This window comes from Dermacentor variabilis, chromosome 1 (genome assembly GCF_050947875.1).
Source record: "Dermacentor variabilis isolate Ectoservices chromosome 1, ASM5094787v1, whole genome shotgun sequence".
NCBI lineage: Eukaryota > Metazoa > Arthropoda > Arachnida > Ixodida > Ixodidae > Dermacentor > Dermacentor variabilis.
The window spans coordinates 270,027,178-270,052,001 of record NC_134568.1 but is presented as its reverse complement, the minus strand read 5'-3'; the positions used below and the strand labels follow the sequence as shown (position 1 = coordinate 270,052,001).

General features: G+C 47.2%; 1 protein-coding gene across 1 annotated transcript in view; it reads right to left on the bottom strand.

Moving 5' to 3' along the window:
* The window catches only part of LOC142564577 (E3 ubiquitin-protein ligase RNF31-like), a 71,724-nt gene that overhangs the window by 32,632 nt on the left and 14,268 nt on the right, over positions 1–24,824 (bottom strand). Inside the window, exons 2-6 of the mRNA XM_075675634.1 lie at positions 8,667–8,699; positions 8,373–8,579; positions 7,091–7,237; positions 4,883–4,984; positions 2,277–2,366 (exon numbers count right to left, since the gene is read on the bottom strand). Of these exons, the coding sequence (XP_075531749.1) occupies positions 2,277–2,366; positions 4,883–4,984; positions 7,091–7,237; positions 8,373–8,579; positions 8,667–8,699 (579 nt within the window). The remainder of the gene's footprint in view (positions 1–2,276; positions 2,367–4,882; positions 4,985–7,090; positions 7,238–8,372; positions 8,580–8,666; positions 8,700–24,824) is intronic.

Sequence of the window (24,824 nt, the reverse complement as noted above, 5' to 3'; positions counted from 1 at the left end):
CTGTCTTTGAAGCAGACTGGTAAACAATACATCCATAGTCTATGCGTGACAACACAAGGCTATTAAAAAGAGATAGGAGACAATACCTATCTGTTCCCCACGACTGGTGAGGTAAAATCTTTAAAAGGTTCATTGTTTTAAGACATTTCAGCTTCAACTGTTTTATATGCTGCATGAAGGTTAGCTTACTATCAAAGATTACGCCCAGAAATTTTTGTTCTTTTCTAATTACCAGGGTTCTTCCATTCATCGTAATGCATGGGTCAGGACATACCCCTCTTCGTCAGGAAAACAGCACACAGGTAGTCTTCTCTGCACTGAATCTAAACCCGTTTTCGTCTGCCCATTACGCGAGCCGATTAACACAACTGTATCTGGCGTTCACATATGGACAGATTGCATGATTTAAAACTGACTTGGATGTTGTCCACATAGACAGAATAAGACACCATGGATGGTATAGCAGAGCGGAGAGAGTTCATTTTAATTAGGAAAAGTGTGCAACTTAGCACTCCTCCCTGCGGTACGCCGTTTTCTTGAACAAAAGTGCGCAATAGTACATTGCCAATTCTTACGCGGAACTTCCTTTCAGATAGGTAATTTCGCAAGATGTTCAGCATATAACCACAAATTTCATAGGACGACAGGCCTTGCAGAATACCGTATCGTCAGGCAGTATCATATGCCTTCTCAAGATCAAAGAATACAGATAGACAATATTGGCTGTGTACAAATGCATCACGTATATATGACTCAAGGAGAACAAGATTATCGGTTGTAGACCTTGCTCTTCGGAAGCCAGATTGATGAGGGTCCAAAAAAAAGTTAAATTAAATTATGGGGTTTTACGTCCCAAAACCACTTTATTATGAGGCACGCCGTAGTGGAGGACTCAGGAAATTTTGACCACCCGGGGTTCTTTAACGTGCACCTAAATCTAAGCACCACGGGTGTTTTCGCATTTCGCCCCCATCGAAATGCGGCCGCCGTGGCTGGGACTCGATCCCGCGACCTCGTGCTCAGCAGCCCAACACCATAGCCACTCCGCAACCACGGCGGGTAGGTGATGAGGGTCCAAGATACTATTATATTCCAAAAAGAACACAAGGCGACGGTTAATAATTTTTCAAATACTTTAAGTAAACAGCTAGTGAGTGCAATTGGTCTGCAATTGAATAATATTAAGCAATGAGCTCGACTATAGCAGACAAGAAAAAAAATTATATTTATACACTGTCTATGAAAATAATTTTCATTGACCATAATGAAACACAGAAACACAGCAATGCGTGTGAACAAAATGGTACAAAAGTATTGCACATGCACAAACACAAGCAATAACAGCAAAAAAAGAAGCAAATACGCCTTTACACCCAGATATGCCTTAGCAGCCTCTGCACCTTTTATTTAGCTTTTGTATAGAAGGTGTTGGAGGGTAATTTATTGAGGTTGTAACATAATTAGTGCGTGCTCTAGTGTCGTACCATGTGGAACAACGTGGCCTCCAAAAGCGGTCTTTGGGCTTTACAGCGGGAAGAAACGCTCGCAACTAGGAGTTCACTACACCAGAACTGTTTTAAAACAGTCGTTTACATCGAAATATCATTGAAATTGGACATCGAAAGTATTTTGAAAACGGTGTGCGTCAGCATTCAGGCTCATATGTTCTTTAAGAGGGAGCGCAGTATAGCATTTATTCTGTTGAGCCAGCGAACACCACAGTGCCCTTAAAGAGTTATTCCATGTCGCAGCAGACTGTAGCCTAAAGCGTGTGTTACCATTTTTCTTACCAATAATGGCAGGTAATATATTGTATTGTACATCAGACAAGGCGCGAAGTTTTTTGCAAACGTAAGCAAGGTGGGTATTCTAAGGAAGGTCGCTGTCAAGATATAAACCCAGATACCTTTATGCAATTAATGCAATATCCTATGATGCAATAAAGAAATGCCTATAACGCACTGATCCTATAATGCAATAAAGAAATGCGTGACCGACGACGGGATCGAACCTGTCTTGCAATACACCAGCCTCATACTCGTAATCATTAGGTCACGATCGCACGCATGCTCCGCTCGTGTCAAAGTCTGCGTCTGAAACGTCTGGCATGAGCGTCACGCATTCACGTTTCCGCATTCTTTCCTCGGGACAGCGAGCGCTTTGAGACCCTGTATGAGACTGCACTACCTACGGGGTCTGCCCATATTTTCTGTTACGTACCTCCAATGTGGGTGAAGTCCGCCTGTAATGATATAACATTAAAATGTAGCACTCACTGGGAACCCGCATTTCGCACATGCAAGTGTTTTGCAGTAAGGGCAATGCATCTTCCTCAGGTCTCTCGGCACGCTGAAGCTGGCTCCACACTGCATTTATGAGATTAGGCAAAGAAAGAAAGAAAGAAAGAAAGAAAGAAAGAAAGAAAGAAAGAAAGAAAGAAAGAAAGAAAGAAAGAAAGAAAGAAAGAAAGAAAGAAAGATTAGCGTTGAAACAAACCTTCCGGCAAACAAAGTAAAATAAAATTTATTGAAATTAGAAATGGTTCTCTGAATACAACTTGTACGCTTCCCATGTCAACAAAGGCTTCTATTTATTCGCGTCCCCACTTGTAAATGCGCACGCCTGTTCCATTTTAAAGTCTCCGGTATTACCAGGACCCTGTTCTGCCGCATTTAGTATTACAGGGGCTCGCATACCATGACCACTTTATCTCAAGATCAGATGTCACAAGTCATGCTAGAGCAAAGCAGCCTACGAACGCCACAACAGTGGGGGAGGGGGTATTCTGTAAGTGTCCACCTGGTGGACATGTCCATTTCGTGTGCTGCTCATGTTCTGATTGGCGGGATGCGCCAGTCTCCTCCTGACGCGTGCCCCAGCTCAGCCAATCAGAACTTGAGCAGCAGACAAAATGGACGTGTCCACTAGGTGGACTCTTACAGAATACCCCCAGGTTTCCGTAGTTAGACATGACATGCAAAATTGTTGAAGGAGAGCCTGTCTTCTCTTTTTCTCAGAGAGAAACAAGGCATTTCTGAGTAAAGGATGCACACTGTTGAAAGAGTTCCGCCTCCCACACCATTCAGCGGCTAATACGAAGAAGCTTTCATCCCCAGGAAAGAGCATCATGTGAAAAATAAAGAAATATAGCAAGCATTAAACAAAACCTATATACCGTTTCTGTTCTATCATTCGCGCTTTCACTCACAATGTAAAGGATAAAGGACAGTCGGGAGGGTTAACCAGGATTGAGAGTAGGCTACGTTTAAATGATTCTAGCTAATCGAGTCAGAAATCGGGCTAGCTGAGCCCGATGTGACCGCATCTACATGAACTGGCATCTGACGCGTCTGGGAAATGGTGGCACGCAGTGTCGAGAGAAGACATCGGGTTCGAAACAAGCTTCTCGTTCGCGTAGCCATCTGGAACAGCTCTATTTCATGGCGATTATTGTTAGAAAGACGCTGCACTGCAGATTGGTTGTCTTTGCCTTGTCCTGATACCATTCCCACTGCCAGTGCATAAAACGCTGACGTCACAGGGGTCCCGTGCAAGTCTCAGCGCTAGCCGTCGTGACCCGTCCCCGTTTACATGCAAGCTGCAAGCGGGTTGGGCTGTGTCAACCTAACCCATGCAGTCGGGCTGACTCAGTCCGACTCGATGCTCGTTTAGCCTGACCCGACAAGCGTTTTATGTAAAACCCACCCCTTATGTAACACTCCAACAGGGGTCTTTAAGGAAAATAAAGTGAATTGGTTTTTACATGAACTCGATAGGCCAATTTCACCCCGGAAAGCCGACTCGACCCATTTCTTACGGGTTCATGTAAACACCCTGATAGTTGGTCCTACGCGGGCGGAAAGGAAAGGCAAATGAGAAGACAACCGAGATGGCTGTCACGCCACACTTTAAAAACAGTTACACCCTTTGGGATGTATATTTGCCACACAACGATGATCATCATCTGTCTCGCTTGCGTTTCCTGTCTTGAAAACGCTGCGCTCGTTACTTTCCTGTCGAGAATGCTCCGTCATGCTGATGATACGCATGCCGTTCGTGACTTGGAAGTACCGGGCTCGTAGCGTTAAAGAAAGGAAATTCCTCCAAGACAGGCGACGATTACCGTTGTGTGGCAAATATACACTCCAAAGGGTGCAACTGTTTTTAGAGTGCACTTGCATTCGCGCTACGCTCTTAAAGTTTACACCTTTTGGGGCTTATTTCGTCCCACATCACAAGAATGTTGTGTCACGTCAGCCGTTCGTGACTTGGAAATGCCGGGCTCGCAGCGTTAAAGAAAGGAAATCTGGGCAATACACATGATGATCATTTTGGGACAAGATATGCCCCAAAGGTGTGCTTCTTTTTTAAAAATGCGCCACTTAAGAAGGAATACACTTTAGAAAGTTTGCACCCTGTGGGTCGTATTTTGTCCCACAACGATAATCGTCATCTGTGGTGCCCGCATTTCCTTTCTTCAGCGCTGCGAGCTCGATACTTCCAAGTAGCGAACGGCTTGCGCGTTATCAGCGTGACAAGGCATGCATTCTCGACAGGAAAGTAGCGAGCGCCGAGTTTTCAAGAAAGGAAACGCAAGCAAGGCAGATGACCATTATCGTTGTGGAACAAGGCCCAAAGGGTGTAAACATTAAGAGTGTGGGCGTTGGCGAACCCAAGAGTTGAGCCACGGGCGGCAAAGTAAGGCCACAATGTTCTTTTTTTTTTAACACGATGTGAACCAGGAAGGATATGCAATCAAAGCCGTTGCCCAAGTTGTGTAGTTGGACTGAAGATTAAAAAATAGCTAGAGAGACTGGCACAGTCGCTTCTAACAACAATGATGATGATGAAAACGGTGAAAACGGAAGAAATTAAAACAAACCTTTTTGTTTGCGCAGTACTTGAGCTCTTCTTCACGTTCCAAGCTATGGCGAAGCAAAGACTCGTCAAACGAACCGTAATCTTTCCCGAAGATGCGTTTCAGCTGTTGAAAAAGGACAAGTCAGTTCCTTTACCATATTCAAGTTACACCTGTTATTCAGGCGAGTTTTATCTGCGGAAGTATTGTCGGTGATCTGTTGAGAAGCAAGTGCGACCAGAAAATGTTTTTCGCAATCAGAATCTGACCCGTGTTAACACTTGTTAAGCATCCCGCGTAGTTTATGCACACCAAAAATATCACACCCTCGTGGGTACGTATAATGAGAACACCCTTTCTACACTCTTACTTTTCAAAAATGCTACAATGAGTGCACTCTTTAGCAAAATACGATTACTGCACCCTGTGGGGTGTATATTTGTCCCAAAACAATAATCGTCATCTGCCTTGCTTGCGTTTCCTTTCTTGAAGACGCTGCGCTAGCTACTTTCCTGTCAAGAATACTATGTCACGCCGATAACGTGCATGCCGTTCGGGATTCGGAAGTACCGGGCTCGCAGCGTTAAAAAAAAACAAATACGGGCAAGACAGGTGACGATTATTGTGGTACAAGATACGCCCCAAAGGTTCCAATTTTTTTGTAGTTTTTAAAAACGAGAAAGTGTTTGATATCCAAAGTAAAATAAACATTTTGCGTGGAGTCCGCTTGGTAAAAAGAGGCATATTTACATTATTGATACATGCAGTAATACTGTTACCAAATGGACATGTGGTCAACTAAGGAGCTTCTAAATGGGCAACTGCTTTCAGTTCTCTATAGTGCACCCTGGCAATGACTAATGAAATCAGAGTACAGCAGGCCACCGGACGCATTTAAAATGCTGTGCTCGTTGAAGGAGAGCATAAGATAGTAGAGCACCGGACATTGCCTGAGAGCAATGGAAATGTCGTAAGAACAGATTAATTAACTAATTAATTAATTGCCTTAACCGAGACAAATTCCTAAGTAGGCTGCCTAAAAGCAAGGCATTCTTATCGAATGACTAGAATTCATTGAGTATGTGTGTTTACTCAGGAACTGGTGCCTCTGCAAAAAAAAAAATCGCGGCCCTCACGCAGCAGATCGAATCATTCGGAACAATCCTCACTTTCGCCGACCTCCATCCCTCGGGACAGCCTTCAATTTTGCTAAGCCTCATAGTTGAACACGGACGAATAGTCGATAATATCCAATATTGAATTCTTAAATGAAATACTAATCGAATGGCAAGGACTATTTGATTCGCATTACATCTAAATAAATGTAAGTGCCCTAAATTGACGCATTTGTACGGTGCATTGCCATTTGCACAATAAACGTTAAAACTGCGCTGAAATATAAAGCGTTGCGCTTAGCGTCGGGCGCGCAAAAGAAGTTTAGTGCAGGCAAGTGCGCCGCAAATTTTTGCTTAAATAGAAATTGGCGAGCATCCCGCCTCCTTGCAGATGTCGACATACACATACACTTTCTAAAGCTGAAAATTTAAGAGAAACTGACTTAAATTCGTTACGAGTAATACACAGCGATCTTTTGGGTTTTTTTTTTTATAGGCGAACAACGTACGTGGGACGTCAGAGCGCTCGTCCTTTCCGTCCGTTCGCGCGAATCCGGCGTGCCACGTCTCATATACAACGTTGTATGTGGTATCCGTGCCGTTTTTATCCCGTCTAATTCTTCAATAAGATAAAGCGAATCCCTATCAAATAAAGCTTATTCATTACCTTTCGTGCCCCTACCTAGTACGCCGATCGGCGATAAACAGAGGCATGCTTAGACGTAAAAGATTTCAACAAATGTAGAGGGCGACGCAAGGGGCCTCATGAAAAATAAAATTCGAAGTGAAAGGAGGCAGTCCCTAACATTCTCCTGAAAGCTTTCTTATTTGTCTCGCAGCACACAAATGTGCGAACTTCTTGCTTAGCTGGTTGCGCATGGGTTGCACATGGAAGCACATACTGAAGATGAGGCAGAATGAAATGTACTCGTTTCACTTGTTCGCAGTCATCGCTGTGCACACGTAAAATGTAACAGCAGAATTGTTAACGTGTACACACAATTTTGAGCGGCCAAAAAGAAAGAAAAAAAGAAAGAAAGAAAGAAAGAAAGGAAGAAAGAAAGGAAGAAAGAAAACAGCCCCACGGGCAAAGTCCGTGTTTTGTGTACGTACTTACCAACTTAAGATTGATGTTTTGCGGAACCTCCGCCGTGCATTCCATGCATGTGAGTTTTCCTTTATATGATTCTCTGTCAAAATGTTTCTTCAAGCAAACCGCACATGCAGCGTGCCCGCAAGGTTTCAATCTGTTTTGAGACAAGTCCTGAAAGTAGGGCGACAGTTTGAGCCAGGATGTAACACCGGAAAGCACCTGAGACTCGTACATATATCGCTGCACAGGTAACCACGGCCGATTGTCAGGCACGAAAAACTGTTCCCAAAGATTGCGAAGACCACAATTTGAACGATGATCTCCAGCTTTCGCAGATGTCTTACACAGCTGCGAGGGCAGCGTCGAAAAGCTGGAGCGCGTTTGTGATATATTATTATACACGCGCGACCACAGGACGGAGGAATTACACAGCCACGCGTACGTACTCGGCTGAAAACAGCCAAAGATGACGCGGGCCCGACACGAACTACTGATTAGCGCAGTTTCAAGGCGTACCGGACAACTGCACACATACAATGGAATCTCGTTGATGCTACCTTCAAGGGAACCGAAAAACAAATGTATCATCCGAAAATCGTATTATCCAAAGAAAGTTCCATAAAGTACTGAAATAGACGTACTCGGTGCCAAACTCAATAGCAAAGGTTCGTGTGGCGTCAAGTGAACCGCAGCCGACGCATATTTTATTCAGCAACGTTGAACTAGCTAGTCAGTTTGTGCTGAACTTTCTTCTTTTCAGTATCAGTAAAAAAAGTTCTTCTGGAAGTTAAATTAACAAGTCGCCATTTGCTCACTCAACTGAGCAGCGACGAATCGCGAGTCGGTGTGGCCGCACTGCCGCTGATGCATTTTACCGCCATCGGCGCGCCACGTGCGTTATTCCTCCAGTGTGGCTGGCGCTTAAAAAGTTCGTGGGTCGATGGAATGTCCTTTAAGCGAGGGCACTGGAATTTAAAGCTGTTATTTTTAGAAGGGCCAGTAAAAGCTCACTTCTAGAGTCTCATTATCCAATTTCAGGTGAAAACGCGATCACAATACCCGTATGCAAATACATTGCTCCTATGGGACGTTGGCCGGCAAAAGATAAACGTATCATCCCAAAAAACGTATTATGCAGAATCACATCAATAAGGTTCCACTGTTTGCCTGGGGAAAATGAAGAAAAGCGAAAGAAGCGGTATATTAAACGACGCGGCAGACAGTCAGCTCTGGCACGATGGCTTATCAAAAGAAAGCCGCTTCTCGCGTCGTCGCAAGGTTTGACGAAAGCAAGACAAACTCTTACACTCTCCGGAAAGCTGAAAGTGCACACCGTGCAATCAATGAAAACAGCAGTCTTGAGGAATGACAACGCGTGAGTGATCGACTTGTGCTTGCTGGCAGCGGACAGCGCTTTGTCTTCATCCCAGCCCATTTTCATCAGTAGAACTGCCAAGATGCCGACGTCAATGCAGCGCACTTTTCCATCGTTGGTGTACTGTCGAGCATCTTCCTGCAAGAATATTTGGTATATAATTACGCTTAGTCGCGCTTAACGCCACAAAATAAGTACAAAGCAATGACTTTTTTTCTCTCTCACCGTAATTATTCCCGCCATGCGTTTCATTTGTGCCTGCAAGAAGAAAAAGCACACTTTTGCTATCAAATCGGCGCCACGTTATAGATCGCACGTCAAAAGAACGAAATATAACAAGTACGGACAAGTTCGCGAAGCAGCTTCCTTGTTAGAGAAGGAAATGCAACTGGCTTCTAAATGGCTTGAGGTTTTATGTAAAAGAATCTAACAGCGCAAAGAGACAAGTGAACAAGCTGCACGAACGGAGCAGAGCATGGCGGCCAACGTGCTTCCTGATCCTCGGTTTGAAAGACAACATTTAATTGTGAGTGGCGGCAGCTACGCAAACAAGGGGCCGCGCATACCGGTACTTCGAACCTCACAGCCATTCTGCAGCGCAGCGCCCTGTGGGCGCGCCGTATATCGCAAATTGGCAGTAGTGCGAGAAGCATTCTATTGGATGCATGCCGTTGCAATTCGTACTTCTATAGAGAAACGCGTCCAAGAAAATGTTTACCGACTGCCGAGACGACGACCGAGAAGCCGCGCGCAACAGGGAGGAATGCACACGCGAAATAAAGAGAGGGAGCAAAAGGTCGGGGGAACCTCCGCGCTCCAACCAGAACACTCGCCACCAGCAAGTGTGTCTCACTTATACGGGGAGATAGTTTTAAAGTTTTCCGGGATTTTTAAAGCTCGCCTGTGGCTGACAGCAGAATTTTTCTCACTGAGCTAGATTATTCGAAGAGGCGGCCATTACTAGCACGATAAATCAATACACATTTTCAACTAATTGACAAAAATCAACTAATTATCTTAATTACTTTATGGCACAAATTCCAATTTATGAATTGTAGCCGGTGAGTTTGCAAGACGTAGCCACTTTAACATAATCTCCAGGATAACACCACTTGCCCTCGCGTCGGCGGGGCATATACGGGTTGGAAAGAGCGCAAAGGAGAGAGAAAAAAAAGAGCAGGGACAGATAACAGACAGGGCGTTCCAATTACAGGCGTTCACACAAGCTCGTCGATCTCAAGAAGCTCAGTAGAGGTAGCTCGTCCACAGACCATGAATTGTTTCCTCATCGCCGCAATCACCTGAAAACTGGCTGCACAACCAAAGTAATAATGTTCTACATACTATAAACGCGCCCGCACGCAGAGCTCAACAATCAGGCTAAATTGGTTAAGCGAGTCTAGCTATTAGCACAGAATAATAGAATCTGTCTTTAACAGACCCCACACATGCATAAAGTGCAGCTTTAACTGCGTCGAAACTGATCGCTCGTTCACGTGAGCCACCCCACACCAAACAAGCAACTCGCTATGGTCACACCACGAGTGAACAGGCGTGCTACACGCCCGTCCGGAAGCTATAGGGGCTCCGACCTCACGGTACGCGGGCGTTTGCGTACACGTACAATCACGCGTGTACACACCAGGTGGTCGCCGAGTGCGCGGGCTCTCGCTCATCGCGAGACCCCGCAGAACGCCCACGTACGCTCTTTCCCAACTTTGCGACAAGGACTCTCGGAATGCGTAACTCGCTTTTCTTTTTTTCTTTTCTGCTTCCTTCAGGAAAACAGGAAAGCAGCGCGAGCGACCCGAGCTGCCCGTTGAGACACGTGGTTAGTAGTGACGGGGGCGTCCGCTTAAAACGTGTTAGCCGTGGCATTAAAACATATTACGGAATCTGTGAAAGACATTATGTTCTTTTTTTCTCTCTAGAAAATACGCAAAAAAAAAATCTATGGGCACTTTGCTGAGCTAAACTGCGATAGCCTATGACTGTCTCTGTTGCTGTTGTCTGAACTGTTCTGCAAACGGACGCTGCCGTGGCCGCGAGATGGGATGCAATAACACCCATATGGCTGCGAGGTTTGTCGCCGATGTGCGCACACCTCCACGCACATGTCCGCGCTCTCCCACGCGCCCACTCGCACAGCGCTACTGGCCATGGCGCCTCCTCTCCTTTCTCCCCTCACCGGTGATCACCGCTTTCCTGCGTCCACCACGGACTGCACCCAGACACTCATGGGCCACTAAAGGCGTAGGCTTTAACACAACGGTATGTCTCATTTTTGTCCGGCATGCATTTCAGTTTTAACCGGAAAGACTCAATGAAAGAAGAGAGAGAGAGAGCAAATGATAAAGGAAAGATAGGGAGGTTAACCAGGACTGAGCCCGGTTGGCTACCCTACACTGGGGAAAGGGAAAGGGGACGGAAAGATTAAAAGAAGAAATTTACAATAAAGCTAAGGCGATGATCTGCACACAGCCGCAAGTCCACATGCGCTCCGATGAGAGTAGCCTGCCAGAGTTAGTCATGTGTTACCTAGCGGCTCAAGCAATCTTCACTTTTTTTTCGTTTCTGCGTCCATTCTGCCTGCGTCAGTGACGAAAACGAGAAGTGGGAAGGCCGATAAGTTGAAGGTGGCGGGGGAATGCGGTAGCGTAGTGGTTAGCGTGCCCAGCTCCCAAATGTAGAACGCTGCGGATACAGGGGCTCGAATCACGTGGCTTGTTTGTGAAAACACGTTTCTGTGCTCTGATGATGACGAAGCTCAGGATGAGGTGGCGGCCTGACGACAACGGTCGCCGTCAGCGTAACAGAATAAGCGGGCGTGCAAAGTCTCATCGAAAGCCGAAAGTATATTCAGAGGAAATACCCCCAGTACGCTCCTATCGATAAATAAAAAAGTGAATAACGAACGCTGTTGTTGAGCGACGTTGTAGACCGATAATGTCACCAAAGGCAGGGTAGCGCTCCTATCCCTGTAATTAGAGGTAATGTACATCAACAGCATGTCAACTAGCGTGTAAGTGTTACTTCATTAAGGGCGTTGCGTGTTTGTGTTGTGTGTAGCACGAGCGAGTAGTGTAACAGATGACTCTGAAGAGAAAGCGGTGAGGCGAAGTCAGCGGAAAGTAGTTTAAGATAGCCATATTGAAGGTCAACGCCGTGTTGAATAAAACCGGCTACTTCAGTTGCTCAGGTCGCCAGAAAGGTTTGAGTGGTAGCATACTGTTGGGCGTATTTGGTAAACACAACGATATACACACTTGGCCCAAACGAAAAGAGGAATAGGGCAGAGTGAGTTGAAAATTGGTTGGTTGGTTAGCTGGGGTTTAATGGCACAAAGGCAACTAAGTCCATGCTGCGCCAGTCACAAGACGAAATAAAACGGAGAGTTAGGGCAGGTAAACCTGCTTTACATTATAGTTGGTGTAAATAACCAGTTTTTTCTAAAAAAAGTCGAAGAGGTTAGGAAATGGCACTAGGGGGTCGTCTGCTAGTAATAGGGCAGGGTGTAATGGAATGTGCAAATTATACAGGCTGTGTAAAAACCTCCGTCTCAGTGTATCGATGTGTGCACATGTTATTAAGATGTGCATGGCTGTGAGAGCTTCATTGCATTTTTCTCAAGTTGGCGGGTTTTCTTTTCGGAGAAGGAAATTGTGCGTCAGATGTGTGTGTCCAATTCGAAGTCGACACAAGATCACCTCGTAGAATCGTTGCCGGTGACTGCATGATTTCCACTCTCCAATGACAGGTTTAATTAGATGAAGCTTGTTGCTTAAACAAGTGTCCCAATCGCGTTGCCATTTTGACATCAAGGCCTTCCGAATCGCATTGACACTGTCTTTATATGGAAGTGCTGTATTTTGAATGTTTTTCGCTGCCATTGATGCGCATCTATCCGCCGCTTCGTTACCCAATATTCCAACATGGCTTGGTACCCAGCATAACTTAATTGATCTGCCATATTTGTTTGACGTTAATGCATTCAGAATATCGCCTAACAAGGGTTCACTTTGGGATTTCATGTGTAGAGCCTTCAGTACGCTTAATGAATCTGTGTATATGACAGTGTTTTCAAGTTTGTCAGCAATGATCTTTTGAACTACCGTCCATATCGCATACACTTCGGCTGTGTAGACAGAGGCATGCTGAGGTAATCGAATACATGTTTCCCAATTTTCTGTTACAGCCCCTACACCCACGTGTTTTTCCGTTTTAGAGCCATCAGTATAAAATTCTATGTAGTTTATGTACTTGTCTTGAAGAGAGCGGAAATCTTGTATAATGTGTTGATGTGGTGTGTCTCTTTTCTTTAGATTTGTTAGTGTCCAATCACATAACGCTGTGAAATCACACCACGGGGGTAAACGTTCTGGCTTTCTGGCAACCTGGAGGACTTCCCGAGGGATGTCATAATCCCGACAGTATTCCTCGTATCGCAAGATAAGCGGCCTAATCATGTTTGGTTTATTTGTGTAATGTAAGCGTGAGCTGCACTTTGTGACGATGTTGTAGCATATGTGTTGTGGTGAGGATCGGATTCTGAGTATGTAGGAAAAAGTTAGTAGCGCTCTGCGATGCTGTAAAGGAGGTTCATTACATTCAACATGTAAGCTCTGTATAGGTGATGTTCTGTAAGCACCGCATGCTAGTCGTAGTCCTAAGTTGTGGACTGGATCAAGTCGTCGGACGTAAGATAGTCTGGCTGAACCATATGTAATGCTACCATAGTCTAATATGCTACGCACCAAAGTGCGGTAGGTGTGTAGCAGGTATTTACGGTCAGAGCCCCACCGTTTCCGGGAGAGGATTTTTAGAATGTTAAGTGCATTGTTCGCTTTGATTTTAATAGTATTGATGTGTGCGAGAAAGTTCAACTTTTTATCAAACAGAACACCCAGAAACTTGTGTTCTTGTTTCACGGGTAGTGTGGCATCCTGTAGTTTAAGGATGGGATCTGGTTGTAGGCCTCTTTTTTGTGTGAAGACAACACTAATAGTTTTTCACTTGAGAAGCGAAAGCCGTTTTCAGATGCCCACTGCGTTAGTTTGTTTAGTGTAATTTGAATTTGTCGTTCGCAGGTTGCCATGTTCGATGCACGACATGCAATTTGAAGATCATCCACATATAGTGAATGCATTACAGAAGATGGAATTACATTATTGAGCGAGTTCATTTTTACCACAAACAGTGTTGTGCTCAATACGCATCCCTGAGGTACTCCGTTTTCCTGAATAAATACGCTGGACAGCACCGTTCCTAAACGCACCTGGAATGTTCGATCGGACATGAAATCAGCTAGACATTTAAGCATTCTGCCGCGGATCCCTAAATCCGCTAAATCCCTTAAAATACCGAACCTCCATGTTGTGTCGTACGCTTTTTCAAGATCAAAGAAAACTGTGAGACAATATTGCTTTTGTAGAAAGGCCGCACGTATCTCGTGTTCTAACCGAACTAGATGATCTGTTGTGGAGCAGCCTTTCTTGTACCCACACTGATGATTATCGAGCAGGTTCTCAGTTTCGAGGACGTATGGCAATCTGATGTTTATAATGGATTCATAGGACTTGGCAAGACCGCTTGTGAGTGCTATAGGTCGGTAGCTGGTAGCTGTTGTAGGATGCTTTCCAGCTTTCAAGAAAGGGATTATAATGGCTTTTTTCCACTCATTTGGCATTTTTCCTGTTTCCCAGATTATGTTAAAAAGGCGGAGCAATGTCTTAGCTGCTTTTGAAGATAGGTGTGCGAGCATTGTGTAATGTATTCTGTCCGGACCTGGCGCTGTTTTTTTGCCAGTAGTGAGTACTCTGTTGATTTCGGGAAGTGTTAGGGGGGCATTATATGGTTTCTCGGAAATTCCTGCTGTCGGAAGCTTTTGTTTTTCTGCTGATTGTTTATGCTTTTGAAATTCAGTGGAGTAGTTTAGTGACCTTGATATGTTATGTAAATGCTGCCCTAGTATGTCTGCTTGTTCTTTTAAATTCGTTTGTGTACCTGGAGGTGAGAGTATGGGGATCGTATAAGGAGCGTACTCGCTTCTAAACTTACGAAGCTGATCCCACATTCTTTTGGATGTTATTGAGCTATTGATGGAGGATACATACGTTTGCCAAGATTGTCTTTCGGCTTGCCTACGCGTGTACCTGGCTTTCGTCTTTGCTTTTTTTGAAATACAGGAGGTTATCTTGTGTTGGATATCGCCGAAAGATACCCCATGCTTTGTTTTGTACTTCTTTAGTTTGAGTGCATTCATTCATCCACCAGGGTTTTAGTTTTTTACCTTAAGAAGCCGGAGGATTGCGGGATCGTCTGTTCTGCTGCAGCAAGTATGGAGGCAATAATCGTTTCATTCATTTCGTCTATTGTTTGATCATCTGATATGTGATCAAGACTGGCCTTCTCGCTGAAGAGAGGCCAGTCTGTTAGATGGAGTTTCCAACGGGGTGGTCTTAATGGTACTGTAGGAAAAGGAGATATTTTTTTTAATAATGCCGGGCATATGATCACTATCATAAGGATTGTTAACACTCCATTTAAAATCGATTAACAGAGATGGAGTGCACAGCGCCAGATCAAGACAGCTCATAGATCCTGTGCTTGGGGAGCAGTAGGTTGGCGCACCAGTGTTTAAAAGGCATATTTCGTTAGTCAGGATAAAATTTTCAAGTGTTTGTCCCCTGGTGTCAGTTGTTTTGCTACCCCGTAATATGTTATGAGCGTTAAAATCACCTGCTATTAAAAAAGGTTTGGGTAGCTGGTTTAAAGCTAACTCCAGATCTCCTACAGCAAAATGTGAACGTGGTGGAATGTACATTGAACAAATGGTAATGGTTTTATGTGCTAAAACCGTGACAGCAACGGCTTCCAAGTGAGTATTAATGGCAACTTCTCTAGCTGCAATGCCGTTCCGTAGAACTATAGCTACGCCACCCGAAAGCCGGTTCGCCTGAGTACGGTCGCGCCGTACAACAGTGAATCCTTTTAAAATGTTTTTGTGCTTTCCGCCTAAGTTTTGTTTCTTGTAAGCACAAGGCCACATGAGAGAAGTTACTTAACAAGTCTTTGATGTCACCTAAGTTGTGTAAAAGGCCTCTACAATTTCAATGGATAATAAAAGTCATATTGGAATTGAAAGGTCAGAAATGGCACTACGGAAAAGTAAGAGGTGGCATTATAGGTGACATGGATTAAAAAGGCTAATACAAATGAGCGATAACCTTTAGGTTATCGCTTTCTTATTTTGAATGGTTACTGGGATTTCGTCCCTCTTACCGCGCTCGAGAGAGCGCTTGTCCTTCGGTGTCAATGACACCGGAGTTTTTGTGTCGGCCTCCATCGCTCTCTGAGGCGCTGGAGGACCGAGAGTTTGGCGCCGAGACACGTGCCTCGGGCCTTGGAGTTCGCTTGATCTTAGGGCCCTGCGGGACTGGTGTTTGCAGGGCCTTGGAAGAGGATGGAGCAGCGTCGGCGGCTTCCATCATGGGGGCGGGAGGAGTCACTGCAGCACCACTGCGCGTGGGCTCGGAGGACTCCGGAGGCCTCTGTGACGCTGCCCCCGACTGCGTCACATCGGCGTAACTTCTTCGCGGAAGATACGATAGCCGCTTTCTGGCTTCAAAGAACGATATTTTTTTCTTTCACAGTTAATGCGATTACTTCCTTTTCCTTTTTCCAGCATGGGCAAGACCGCGAGTAGGCTGGATGGTCTCCTTTGCAGTTAATACAATGTGGGGAAGAAGTGCAGTTTTCAGATTGATGATCGTTTGAGCTGGATTTAGCACAGGTTTTTCGGCCTCGGCATGAATGTGAAGCATGTCCGAACCTTTGACACTTGAAACACCGTCTTGGGTTCGGGATATATGGTCTGACGTTTACTTTTACATAGCCTGCATCCAGAGAAGTAGGCATTTCGCTTGTTCCAAATGTAAGTATGACATGTTTTGTTGGGATCTCTTGGTCATTTCTGCGGATGACTATTCTTTGTACTTTTGTCACGTTTTGCTCCTGGAAACCCTCAAGGCGTTCCTCATCGCTCAGGCCAATGAAGTCTTCCTCTGATATCACACCCCGGCTTGTGTTCAGTGTTCTATGCGGTGAAATTGTCACGGTGGCGTCGCCAATAGTGGTAAGTTCCGATAGCATTTGCGCTTGATCTTTATCACTTAGTTCTAAGAGTAGGTCCCCGCTAGACATTTTTGAAGCTTTATATGTAGTTCCGATTTTGTCCTTGAGACACTTGACCACCAGAAAGGGAGATAGCTTTCTTACTGGTATGTTATTTTCACTGCGGACGACATAGTATTTGGGAAATGACGGGGCGTTGCTCCGAAAGGAGAACTGGAACGGTGCTTCGGTGCGGCATCTTTTCAGACGCCGATCATAGACAGAAGTTTGCGCTGCCATAAGAAAATTCGTTTGTTCGGCAACAACGCCGACCGCCCACCACGGAGCCCAACGAGGGGACGTGGCAGAGCTTGCATACAAGCCTGCCAGACGCCAGTCGTACGCCATCACTGTAACCAAATATGGTGTACCCAAGGTAGGATAGTGTTGCATCTGGGTCGCAAGCCCCAAGGGTAGCGTTGGCCTGGCGGCCTGGGGCACAGCTGGAAGCATCCGAAGGTCCTGGCAAAGCATGAGCCATGAGTCGACTGTTAACAGAACAACTTGTTTATTCTAGCATCGCAAAAGAACGGCCGGTCAGGTCGACCGAAGTGGAGAGACGGGAGAGCACGTTACTCGACGGAAGAATTCGAAGCCTCTCTCTTGGCGTCCGGGGGCAGCTGCTTTTATACTCTCGGAGTCGAGGGCCAGAAAGAACGGCTCGGGATGAGGCGCACGTGACGGCGGCGCGCGGACACGTTGAGACGAGAAGTGACGCATCCGCCGGGCCGGCGCCGGTCAGACCTCCTTGCTTCACAGTTGGGGAGCTCCTCTCCCCGGCTGCCGCGCTTTGACAAGCGTGGGCACCAACATGCACACACACACACACACACACACACGAAGACACGTGGCATTGAAACATGCCTGGACGCGCTTGGCGGGAAGCGTTGCGGCAGCGCTGAACGGGCCAAAATGTCCGCCGCTTTGAACGAAGCCCCGGCGTCCGTTGCATCGGCGCCGGCTATACCGCGCGTCGTAGGCGAAACGTAACAGACCGCCCCGCCGGGAGAAGGAGATCCCGATGGTCAGGGGACTGCATCCGCTGTCCGGAGGGATGTCGCTCGATGATGCTCATGACCGAAGTCGGTCGTCCCTCGGCGTTTCTTGAGCGCAGCGCACAGAGAAGGCCTCGTTCTCACGTTCAGGTTCACACAGGACACTGCAAAGTGTCTTCGGGAGAGTTGCCATTTTTCTCTCGTTCCCAGCAAGCGTTAGAACTACGCGGAAACTCAACCGCTGAGTCAGCAAGCACGACACAACCCTCACTAAGCCATGCCAGGCTCTTTCCCCTTTTATACTACTGCCTAGTTCCTTACATATATACAGTAGTCTAGCAGCACTCAGAACGCGTCCACAAAGTGGAAAATTGCACTAGAAAGCACGTCATAACTTTGAAACACTAAACAAAAGCAATATGTTAAAAATCCTGCCTCAGGAAGAAAACATCAGTAACAAACAACTTTGAGGCTGATTCCTACGTTAGGGGCCTCGACTTAAGCCATCGGCATTACCGTTGAGACTCCCCTTTTTGTAACGCACCTCAAAGGAATATTGTTGCAAAGCGAGGCTCCAGCGCAGGAGGCGGCCATTTTTGGAAGAGATGGTCTGCAGCCATTGGAGAGGGCAGTGATCCGTCTCGAAGCATGCGAAACGGAGACCGCAGCGAGCGACCGTACACCAGCTCAGCTGGCGAAAACCCCGTAGCCGCATGCGGCGCGGTCCTTAATGCAAACATCACCCCAGGCAGACACAGCTCCCAGTCAGTTTGTTGTTCAAAACACAATGCTCTCAACACGCGCTTCATGACGGAGTGGAGCTTCTCAACGGAATTCGACTGTGGGTGGTACACTGAGCTGTGTAACAGCTTTACCCCACACCTTCCGAGAAAGGCTGTCGTCAAAGCGATAGTAAACACTGTGCCCTGATCTGACTGGATTTCCGCAGGAAAACCAACTCGCGCAAATATGGACAGTAATGCATTGACTATCTCAACTGAGCTGAGTTCTTTAAGCGGCACTGCTTCAGGGAACTTTGTCGCTGGGCAGATCACAGTCAAAATGTGTCTGTACCCCGTGGTTGTTACCGGCAGAGGTCCCACTGTATCAATAACGAGCCGTCTAAAAGGCTCCGTAATGATAGGTACCAACTTCAACGGCGCCCTCGATTTGTCCCCTGGTTTTCCCACCCGCTGACAGGTGTCACATGTCCTCACAAAGTGTTCTGCGTCACGAAAACACCCTGGCCAATAGTACTCTTGCAAGAGACGGTCCTTAGTCTTCTTAACTCCTAGGTGTCCGGACCACGAACCCCCATGCGACAAGCGCAACAGATCCTGACGGTAGCACTGAGGTACGATCAGCTGATCGAACTCCACTCCCCTGCGGTCTAGATACTTCCGGTACAGGACCCCACTCCTTTCCACAAAACGAGCATTTTTCTTGGCGATACCTTCCTTCACATTGCAGCGCATGTTTTCAAGGCTGCCATCCTTTTTTTGCTGGGCTATCAAAGCCGACCGGCTGACTTTTAGCAACCTATTAAGTCCATCTGACGTAGGCGCGATGAGCAAATCTGCAGATAGCTCTTCTAACTTTCCCGTGTCGGGCATTTCCTCTCCAGTATCTGGTGCCTTCAACGCTACAGGCTCAATATTATTCAGTTCGGACGTGCTCTGAATATCAGCTTGCTGCGCCTCCGACCCTTCCTCATTGTTCGACAACGTCGGCCCCGCAACTACCGCCGTTGCAGCGAGCTCCCGAACTCTCGATCTGGTTAAGGCCTGAACGCTAGCCTCACCAAATAAAAGCCCCTTCTCGCGCAGGAGGTGATCGGACCTGTTCGAAAATAGGTACGGGTACTGGGGGGGGACAGCATAGATGACACTGCGGCCTCCATCTCAAGTGCTCCGAAAGGTCCTTCAATAAGCACTTTTGCTACGGGCAGACACACGCTATGAGCTTCCACGGCTTGCTTGATCCATGCGCACTCGCCCGTGAACATATCGGTTTCTACGTAAGAGGGGTGAACTGCATCCATTGTAGCTGCGGAATCACGAAGCACTCGGCACTCTTTCCCGTTCACAAGGAGGTCTCGCATGTAAGGCTCGAGAAGCTTCATGTTCTAGTCAGTTCTGCAGAATGACCAAAACACGACTTTTGTTTTTGTTTCTGGACACTGCGCCGAAAAGTGACCCGGCTTCTGGCACGTGTAACACACGCGCGCTTGCCTCGTCTCGAACCGCTTTCTGCGTTCGGCTTCCGCCGTCTCCTTACGTTCGGTCGGACTGCTTTCACTCGCATCCGCACTACGTGTGTCCCCCCTTGCTCTCATGGGTGTGAACTTCGGCCTCTCAAACTTGGAGCCAAATTCACCCTTTTGACCGTCCTTAGCTCTGCGAGCCCGACGCGTCACAAACTCCTCGGCTAGCTCGGCGGCTTTAGCCACCGTACGAACGTCTGGCCTATCCAAGACCCAGTACCGCACGTTCTCAGGTAACCGAATATAAAACTGTTCCAGCCCGAAACACTGCAGAACTTTCTCGTGGTCACCAAACGCTTTCTCTTCTTTGAGCCACTCCTGCATGTTTGACATTAGCCTGTAGGCAAACTCTGTATATGACTCACTTCTGCCTTTCTCATTTTCCCGAAACTTCCGACGGAACGCCTCGGCTGACAGCCTGTACTTTTTTAGCAGACTCGATTTCACTTGGTCGAAATCCTCTGCCTCCTCTCTCTTCAAGCGAGCGACTACGTCGGCCGCCTCGCCGGGTAACAAAGTGAGCAAGCGCTGTGGCCACGTTTCCCGAGAGAACCCCTGCTTCTCGCACGTTCGCTCAAAGTTAACCAGGAACAAACCAATGTCCTCTCCAAGCTTAAACGGCCGCATCAGGTCAGTCATTTTGAACGATACTCGTTCTCCTGCACCGTGTGCCTGACTTCCATTACGAGCGCGTTCCATCTCTACCTCGAGACGCTTCATTTCCAAAGCGTGTTGACGTTCGCGCTCCTGTCTTTCTCTTTTTGCCGTCTCCCTCTCCTCAATGGTCTCAAAGCATTCCGACAGCTCGTCATCCTCAGCTTCTAACTCAAGAATAGCCCTTAGCAGTTCTGGTTTTCTGAGTTTGAGACATTCAGACCCAACTCTCTTGCAAGCTCCAGCAATTTCGGTTTGCGCAATGACTTCCAATCCATGGCTGCTCTGAATGCTGCTTTCTCTACTGCCTACTATTGTCTTGCCGCAAACTAACCCGGCAGCAACGAACACCACAATTACCAGCTCTGTTTCTGACACTAACAAAAGCCTGGCAAAACTCAGAAGAAGAAAGTCCCGCACTCACCAAACCTCGCAGCCAAGAATTCAGCGCAGTCGTTCCGCTGCAGGCAACCAGTCATCACACAGGGCTCGTTGCACTGCTCCCGGATGGTCGTTGTGCTGCTCAGCATACAGTCGACCGCATATCTTCGCTGCTGGCCTCCGTTGTCGCGATCTCACCGCTGGCAAACAGTTGTTGCATCTGGGTCGCAAGCCCCAAGGGTAGCGTTGGCCTGGCGGCCTGGGGCACAGCTGGAAGCATCCGAAGGTCCTGGCAAAGCATGTGTCGACTGTTAACAGAACAACGTGTTTATTCTAGCATCGCAAAAGAGCGGCCGGTCAGGTCGACCGAAGTGGAGAGACGGGAGAGCACGTTACTCGACGGAAGAATTCGAAGCCTCTCTCTTGGCGTCCGGGGGCAGCTGCTTTTATACTCTCGGAGTCGAGGGCAAGAAGGAACGGCTCGGGATGAGGCGCACGTGACGGCGGCGCGCGGACACGTTGAGACGAGAAGTGACGCATCCGCCGGGCCGGCGCCGGTCAGACCTCCTCGCTTCACAGTTGGGGAGCTCCTCTCCCCGGCTGCCGCGCTTTGACAAGCGTGGGCACCAACATGCACACACACACACACACACACACACACACACACACACACACACACACACACACACACACACACACACACACACACACACACACACACACACACACGCACACACGAAGACACGTGGCATTGAAACATGCCGGGATGCGCTTGGCGGGAAGCGTTGCGGCAGCGCTGAACGGGCCAAAATGTCCGCCGCTTTGAACGAAGCCCCGGCGTCCGTTGCATCGGCGCCGGCTATACCGCGCGTCGTAGGCGAAACGTAACAATAGCCACACAAGGTTAACCCTTGCCGCCGTGGGGAAAGGAAGTAATTGGAAGAGAGAAGAAGATAGCAAAGATAAAAAAGTGAGAGATAAAGATGAAGGTTTGAGGAGAGAGAGAGGAAGAGGCGACCACCGATTTCCCCCGGGTGGGTCAGTCCGGGGGTGCCGTCTACGTGAAGCAGAGGCCAAAGAGGTGTGTTGCCTCCGCCGGGGGGCTTTAAAGGTCCGAACACCCAGCATCGGCTCAACCTCCAGGATCCCCCTTTCCCCGAACGCGGCTAAGCCGCGCACGGTTAGACGCGGGAGGGTCCAACCCTCGTGTGCTCGGGTACGTGGTGTCGCAACACACCAAACGCCTGCTGACACAGACGCCCCTGCGGGGTGAGTTGAAAATTGGCTTAATGAGAGAACTCGTGTGGTGTGTAAGAGATTGAAGAAGACAATTAGGTTAGATGGACGGCCTTTTCAAGCTAAATAGAATATGCCAACCCAAACGATTCAGCGTGGCCATACTTGCGCGACACGCCATGGTTGCCTGCCATCAGGACATCATGGAGTTAGGGCGATGACAGGGCACTGGGTACTTGAGAATAAAAACGAGCACATCAGAGACGTCCGAGGGACGTTTCTACGATACAAGATCACATCCTGAAAAAAAGGAAAGAGCTTGCGAACAGGGACATCAGAAAATCGAGTACTACGGCCCTTGTTGATATTGTTCAGCATGACGTCAACGTTTTATTCAGCGTTTATCTCTGAGAAAATGAGTTCAAGCTATGTTTATTTGCATTACAATGGCGGGCATAAGGAAAGGATTAGAGGGTGCCTGAGTACTCTGTGTAGATTACGTACGACAGTGATAGCAAGAATACAACATTATAAGAGAATATAATTCGAAAACAAGTTCACTTATTCTTACAGTGCAGTAAAAAGCAAGTGCCTCCACAGTATACCTGTGGATGACGAAAGTAATGTACATACTGAAAACAAAGTATTGTAGGTCTGTAGTAAACCGGATAGACCATTCGCGTCTTGGCAACGGGATACAAGTTGCTCCTGAAGGCGAAAAGTCTAGTGGGCAAATCGGACAGTTGGCTCTCGCAGTGATGAAACCCCGCAAAGGACGCGATAACGCCACGACGACACACGACATTGCGCCAACAAATAAAGCTATTTTTAATGCAAAGCTTTCCTTGCCTCTTTCGACTTTTCCACTGCTGCTGCTGCCTTGCACGCCGCGTGGGGGGCGGGGCGTGCATATACATAAAAGGAACGGAGCAGAGAGGAATGGCGATGTGAGAAACTCGTTTGGAGCTTTTCATTGCGTCACACGTTCACAGTGCTCTCTGGAGCTCCCTGGGCGTCGTTACACTAGCCTCTTCAGAGCTGTAATTATCTGTGACCCCCCGCAAAAGCACTGCAGAAACTGCAGCGCTTACCGGTCTACTATAATGTGCAAGTCCTGAGGAGAGGGAAATAGAATGGTAGAGAGGGAGCAAGGAGATGAGGCAGAGAATGGGTAAAACCAGCGCAATCGCGAAAGGAGGGAATAACAGTCTTGCCACTCTTCGCTCGCAGTTCCCATACAAGAGGGAAGGTCGTGACAGGGAATAGGTTACGTTAAGGAAACGAAGATAAGGAAACGCTACTACTATAGACACGACAACAGTTGCCGGCCAAATGGAAGGTACGGTACTGTACGTTCCTGCTATCTTCAAAAGCAAACACAATGCAAATTCGTCAAGCGGACTATTGACGCAGAGCCTGCAGATTCAAAGCCACATTAAATAACCGTAGGGTCTATACAACACTAAGGAAGCGGTCGCACGTCAAATCAACGTTTCTGTGCCCGCCGCGCTAGCTGTGCGGCTATGGCATCGCTCTATGTCGTGGTTTCAATCCCTACCGCGGGAGCTGGATTTCGACGGGAGCTAAATACAAAAACAGTCGTGCACTTAGATTTATGGGCACGTTAAAGAACACCAAGGTGTAAAAATTAATCTGGAGTCCGCCACTACGGCGTGCCTCATAACCTTATTATAGTTTTAGCACGTAGAGCCTCATAGTTCTGCCAACACGTCTGCCGCGATGTGATGTGCCATATGAAGCAATGACAATGCTCAACCCTCTAATAATAAATAAAAAATAGCGCACAACAACGCCTCAAGCAAACACGTCTCGCTTTGTGTTGTGTACTGTGCAGACAAAAAGCAGTGGTGCACGCAAGGTAGCATTTGCCATCAACTCGCTACTCTCGTATTGCACTAAACGCTGAAGAAATTATACATTCGCAGTCAGCATTACCGCTAATTACCGTCAATAGAAGCAAGCAACACAAAAGCTTCGCTTACATCGACTCCCACAGTGCGTGGGATCCGTAATTTTTTAGGCTGTGAATTTATATGCTTAACATTGGTGCTCATTAATACAATATTTTCATTCGCAGTGAGGAAAAGCGGCTGTAGTGTCCACGGTAGAACGGCTTCAATCCCATGGCCATGACATCATTTCCAACTTCCGTGGGATCGCAGTCGTCAAAAATGGGATATAAGTGACAGGGAAATCAAGAAGTTGGCGAATGGCAAGAAGACAGAAGCTTGCACAAGACCTCGGGAAAATAAGATGACTTTTTGAGCAGCATCGTCAAGGGGCCGTGCTATGGTTTCAACGTCTATTAAAAATTCCCTAAAATATGAACAGAGGCAGACAAAACTGCAGGCATTTTGGGAAAAGTGAACCCGCTGGAAATCTCAGGACAGTACTAGCTTAAACATAAAAGGTGACAAAGATAAAAAAATTTAAAGTTGGTAGCCAAAATTCCGGACAAGTAAATTGGCTGTTGAAGGAGTTCAGCCGAAACTCGATGGTGCGAAATAAGGCGATAACATCGGCAAGTGTTGTAGATAGGTCAAGTAGGTCTTTTGGCCGACGCCAGCGCCCGGCAACTGTCAAGCTACTGCACGTATAAGCGAGATGCCTGGTCGTCATTCGTTACAGGGTCATTCGGGGATAAAATTTTGGGCGCGGATT